Raw genomic sequence first — 5,585 nt, 5'->3', positions numbered from 1 at the left:
ATTTTTTTTCGGGTGGGGGGGGGGGGGGGGTCAGTGTTTATACCGGAGCTGTGTTTGCATATTTAATACGTTTCATACACGTCTTTCAACACTGAATTTCGGTCGTTGCTTGTACTTTACCATTACCTTACGCATGCCACTTATGTATCCACCAGCTGCCTGCCTGCAGCCTACTTCCAAAACTCCAAAGCTGCTTGCTGTCAGATTTGGTTCCGAGGGAACAAGTTCAGTGTATCAACAACACTCAATAACAGTTTATGTGATGTGTTAATCAATTAAATTCAACAGCTAGTTCTGGAGGCCATTCATCTAGCCCGCTTCCTTACGACGAGACTCAGGCTGCACCCACTTCCTTATTTGGGTTGCCAGGTTTTAGCCTATGACAAAACGGTTGAAATTGAAACTAAGTGATCGTGTATGTGTAGGGTGTATTTCATACACAATCTGGCAACCTGAATTCATCAATGATTTTAAAATGAAGTTTGATGGCCATGCAAATTACTGGAGTTTTCCGGGAGAAATAACAAAACGGGAGGGTGCTGGGAGATGACCTTGAAATACGGGAGAAACACGGGAAAAACGGGAGTGTTGACAGGTATGCTGTGTGTGTGGGTGGGTGAGGTAAGAGTATGTCACAATGAAGTCGCTATGCCTTGCTTTCTATTTTCTGTGTGCATCTGTACAATAAAAGACACAGCTTTTGGGCTGCAGAGTCAGAGACTGATGGTGTGAGGAATTCTTCCTTACATTAGCAGGCTCTTGGTACCAGAGTTTGTGGGCAAAGCCATACTACGTGTTGTGGTTCTTGTATGTTGGGGTTAAATTCCCTGACAGTTACCAACAATGTTAACAACAAACTCAGCTTCACTGCTGCAAACAAAGTTGGCTATATGCTTCGCCATATAACGAACCAGCTAGCCTTGTGATAACAAAATCTTTACCTTTTGTTTAGTCCACTGAAAGTTATACACATATCAAACGATTAAATACACAGTTATGGAGGAATTGTTTTGGGGAAGCAGTTGCACTATCCCACTTTTGCTGCCTTTAAGCCACTTAAATCCATAGCCTAGATGAGCGTTACAACTTGACGTGATGGTGAAGCTAAATGCCCAAGAAACGAAACGTCAAGTTGCCTACTAAACGCAAAAACTTAATGACAGCTTGTTCGTGGTGGTGTGCTGCCTAATTGAAATGGGATAGGCAAGTATCTTATATTCGGCTATTACGTGTGGCACATTTATTGGGCTTATAGCCTCTTTTAATTTAGGCCTATTTGATGTTGAACTGATATGACTGAGCAGCAGAAAAGTCATAGTCGATACATCGTTTATTATTATAATTAGGCTCTTGTGATAGCCTACTATTACTTTACTACTATTACTGTTATTATTATTATTATTCGGATGAGGCAAAGGAATGTAAATCTGAGTCTGAAATGTTGGCTACAAACAGTCTATACTGCTGTAACTGCACTGCTGCTATTATTAATTGTTAACTTCCGGGAACTATTTGAGGCTTCCATTAGCTGCCATTGTTGGAAAAAAATGGAACATTGGCGTCAATGGAGTTGTCGCAACTCTACCTTTATATGGCTCTGGGTAGGCCTAGTTGGCTACATAGCGGCTTGTTAGCTCACATTAACAGTGTAGATGCGGGCTTGTTTTTCGCACAACCGGAAATAGTCTCCCTGACATAGGATATGCTTTTGTGAAATTTTATAAAATATATAGAGAACGAAAAAAAAAACGTTATTAACCGGTTTTGTGGATTTCAGAATAACGTTTCTGTTCCGGAACAGTTGAAGACCATTTTGTTTTCGTTTCCGTTTCTGCTCCTCGTAAAATTCCGTACAATTCCGTTCGTTTTCGGTTTTCGTTTTCGTTCCTTGAACCGGTTCGGAGCCCTGCTGCAAACCCATCCCCATTGCCCAACATTACATCTAATGGCAGTTTAGCATGTCGACCAAACATCAAATAGTAAGGGCTGTAGCCCGTAGAAGTGTGGGGGGTGTTATTATACGCCTGCACTAATTCAGCCACATGATGGTCCCAATATTCTTTCTGGACATTGCTTAATGTGCCCAACATGCCCAAGAGTGTCCGGTTAAAACGTTCACACTGGCCATTCCCAGCTGGATGGTAAGGGGTTGTGTGAGACTTATTGATACCATACAATGTGCATAATTCCTTGATGACACTAGATTCAAAATTGGGACCCTGGTCTGAATGTAGTTGATCAAAGCCCCCATATGGCTGAATAAAGTGCTTCCAAAGCACCTCGGCAGTTGTCGCTGCAGTCTGGTCTACTGTGGGTGCAGCAACTGCATACCGGGTGAAGTGGTCAACTATGACCAGCACATTGCTCATTCCACTTCGGGCAGCCTCTAGGGATAAAAAGTCAACTGACACAAATTGTAGAGGGTAGCTGGTTTGTATGGACACAAGAGGGGCACTTACTTTGGTGCTGGGAGTCTTGTGAAGATTACACCTCATGCATTTGGCGCAGTACTCTTTTACGTCCATGGCCACACCCCGCCAGAAAAAGCGTCGACGGACCAGGCCCAGCACCTTCTCTGCTCCCAAGTGGCCTGCTTGGTCATGCAGCCACTCCAAGACCTGCTTCTGCAGACATTGAGGTACCACCACCTGCTTCACTTTTTCAAAGGTCTTAGCATCCCATATCCCTCTACATAGCAGTCCTCGTTCCTGGCAGAGGCGATCCCATTCTCGTAGCAGGGCTTGGGTCCCCCGGCCTTCTGCTGCTCTCTCTTTTGGAGAGGGTGCTTTTCCTCGGTCCTGGTAGAGCCATAGCCAGGAGACGTCCGGGTCAGCACGCTGGGCCCTCCTCCAGTCTAAGAGCAGGCTAGGACCAAGCCAGTCGCCCCGCTCCATCTGCACTGGTGTTCCCGCACTTAAATCCTCCTTCAGCTCACCTCTCTCTGGAACAAAAGCATGCATACACGCCTGGACCACCTCAGGTTTCACACTCACCAGCCCATCTGCAGGAGCAGCAGTCTCTTGCTCTTCCCCATTTACAGTGTAATCCGTAGGCCACCGCGACAGGGCATCCGCATTTCCATTCATCCTTCCTGGTCTGTAGCGCACCCCAAACTGGAACCCCGCCAGCTGGGCCAACCAGCGTTGCTCAACTGCACCCAGGTTTGCAGTGTTCAAGTGGGCCAGGGGGTTATTGTCTGTGAAAACAGTGAAGGGAGACACAGCAAGATATTCTCTGAACTTTTCCACAATGGCCCATTTCAGGGCCAAAAGTTCTAATTTGAACGAGCTATAATTTTTGTCATTTTTCTCTGTTGAGCGGAGACTCCTACTTGCATATGCAATTACTCGCTCCTGACCATTCTGTACCTGAGCCAACACTGCCCCAAGTCCTGTATGGCTGGCATCAGTGTACAAAAGGAATGGCAGCTGAAAATCTGCATACGCCAACACCGGTGCTTCCATTAGCGAGTCTTTCAGTTTCCGGAATGCGGTCTCTTGTGCCTCCCCCCATGCCCACAAGTTGTTACCTGAGCCAGCTTGGGTGCGCCGCTTTGATGTACCCCACAGCAAGGAATTCAATGGGGCTGCAAGGCTGGCGAAGTCTTTTATGAACCGTCTGTAATATCCAGCCAGGCCAAGAAATGCACGGAGCTGGGTAATATTCTTAGGAGCTGGCCAGGCCTCCACTGCTTGTAGTTTTCCCGGGTCTGGTGACACACCCCCTTCTGTAATTACATGCCCCAAGTAGTGGACTTTGCTCTGAAAAAGGCAACACTTATTAGACTTTACCTTTAATCCATAGGTTCCAAGGCGACTAAAAACCAAGTCCAGATGGGAAATGTGGACCTCAAATGTAGGGGAAAAAGCAATTATGTCGTCCAAGTACAGTAATAAAGTCTCAAAGTTCTGATCACCTAGGCAACTTTCAACTAGTCTCTGAAATGTTCCAGGTGCATTACATAAACCCATGGACATCCGATTAAATTCATATAGGCCCATTGGGGTCACAAAAGCAGTTTTTTCTTTATCAGCTGGGTGCACCCCCACCTGCCAATAGCCGTGTGCCAAATCTAATGTGGAGAAGACTTGAGATTTCTTTAGTGATGCTAATGATTCCTCAATTCTAGGAAGGGGGTAGGCATCTTTATGAGTGACACTATTAAGCTTCCTGTAGTCCACGCAAAAACGAAGGGTGCCGTCCTTCTTTCTTACAAGTACTACAGGAGCTGCCCATGGACTGCAACTCTCACTAATGATTCCACCCTCAAGCATGTTACTCAAAAGCCCCCTCACTTCTTGATAAAGTTTTGGTGGAATTCCACTATAACGATCCCTGATTGGGCCTGAATCTCCTGTTGGGATTACATGCAAGACCTTATCAGTATACCCATAATCCTCATCATGTTTTGAAAAGACCTTTTCATGTTTATGAAGGAGCTGAATAGTCTTTTGCTGTTGCTCAGAACTAAACTGTGATTGATCCAAGGGCACCTCTACAGGCCATGGGGATGTGCTTACGGATTCTTCTTGGACACTAGTATGCCTAACCCCTACCTCCAAGGTGTCATCATCAAGTGGCCTTAATTCTACCTTGCTGTGGAGAATAGGTTGACATAAGTCAACATGAAATACTTTGCCCATCAGACAACGTCGGAAAACTGTCACTGGGAATGGTGCTAAATTTAAAACTCTGACCATGACCCTGCCATTAGCCACTGTACTCAGTGAGCGCGCCAGAAGTAGCTGCCCTGGCAGCCCGTTTTCTTGTATGGGTTCCACAAGGCCAACATAGTCCTTACCATCTGGGCGTGGGCGTGCACAGGCCTCTAACACTACCTCTGACTGAGCAGGGATTGTCGTACGCTTACCTTGGGGCCAGTAGACAGTGCTCATCTGACCGGAGTCATCAGTGAACTTAAGTATACTGTCAACCATGGAGAATGTCTGACGCCAAACCTTGGCCTGAGCAGCACTAACCAGGTCTGCAGTGTTATTTTCAAATTGAGTCATTAGAAATTCTCGACAGTCTTTAATGACATTCATACCAATTAATCCTGGGTATGAGGACACACTAGAATCTTTAACGATAAGTATCCCCCTTTTAGGTATCACTTTGTCACAGATGTTTAAATCTACCTCTATGTACAATGTATGGAATTTCCAACCCATTTGCTGCTACCAGATTAAATTTTTGAATTGGTGGATATATTTCAGTCCCCTCAGAGTCAAAATTGTAGATTCCTTTAGACTTTTACTGACGCTTATAGATGACTTTTACTTTGTCATTTTCTGATCAAATATCTGTACTTCTACTCAAGAGTGGGTGGGGCATACCCTATCCCTTAGGAAAAAGTACTGTAGGAATCTTATAGTATTTTGGGACAAAATATTATAGTAGCCTAATCTTATAGGAATCTTATTTTGGGACATAGGCCTACTATACTGTAAGACTACTATAGAAATACTATTGCGGCTCTATAGTCCAGGCAAATAGCGTTTTACGACAGACTAATTGTAGTTGTAGTTGAGGAAATATAAATTCTCATCAATCCGAGATGTGTGCCAATAATGCCAACAATGCAC

At 44.9% G+C, this 5,585-nt stretch overlaps 1 protein-coding gene across 1 annotated transcript in view; it reads right to left on the bottom strand.

Moving 5' to 3' along the window:
- The window catches only part of LOC121680512, a 6,050-nt gene extending 1,113 nt beyond the window's left edge, over positions 1-4,937 (bottom strand). The window contains exons 1-3 of the mRNA XM_042059920.1: positions 4,698-4,937; positions 3,530-3,761; positions 2,176-3,196 (exon numbers count right to left, since the gene is read on the bottom strand). Of these exons, the coding sequence (XP_041915854.1) occupies positions 2,176-3,196; positions 3,530-3,761; positions 4,698-4,937 (1,493 nt within the window). The remainder of the gene's footprint in view (positions 1-2,175; positions 3,197-3,529; positions 3,762-4,697) is intronic.
- Positions 4,938-5,585: the final 648 nt, after the last annotated feature.

This window comes from Alosa sapidissima, chromosome 13 (genome assembly GCF_018492685.1).
Source record: "Alosa sapidissima isolate fAloSap1 chromosome 13, fAloSap1.pri, whole genome shotgun sequence".
Taxonomy (NCBI): Eukaryota; Metazoa; Chordata; class Actinopteri; order Clupeiformes; family Clupeidae; genus Alosa; species Alosa sapidissima.
This window is presented reverse-complemented; position numbering and strand designations above follow the sequence as displayed.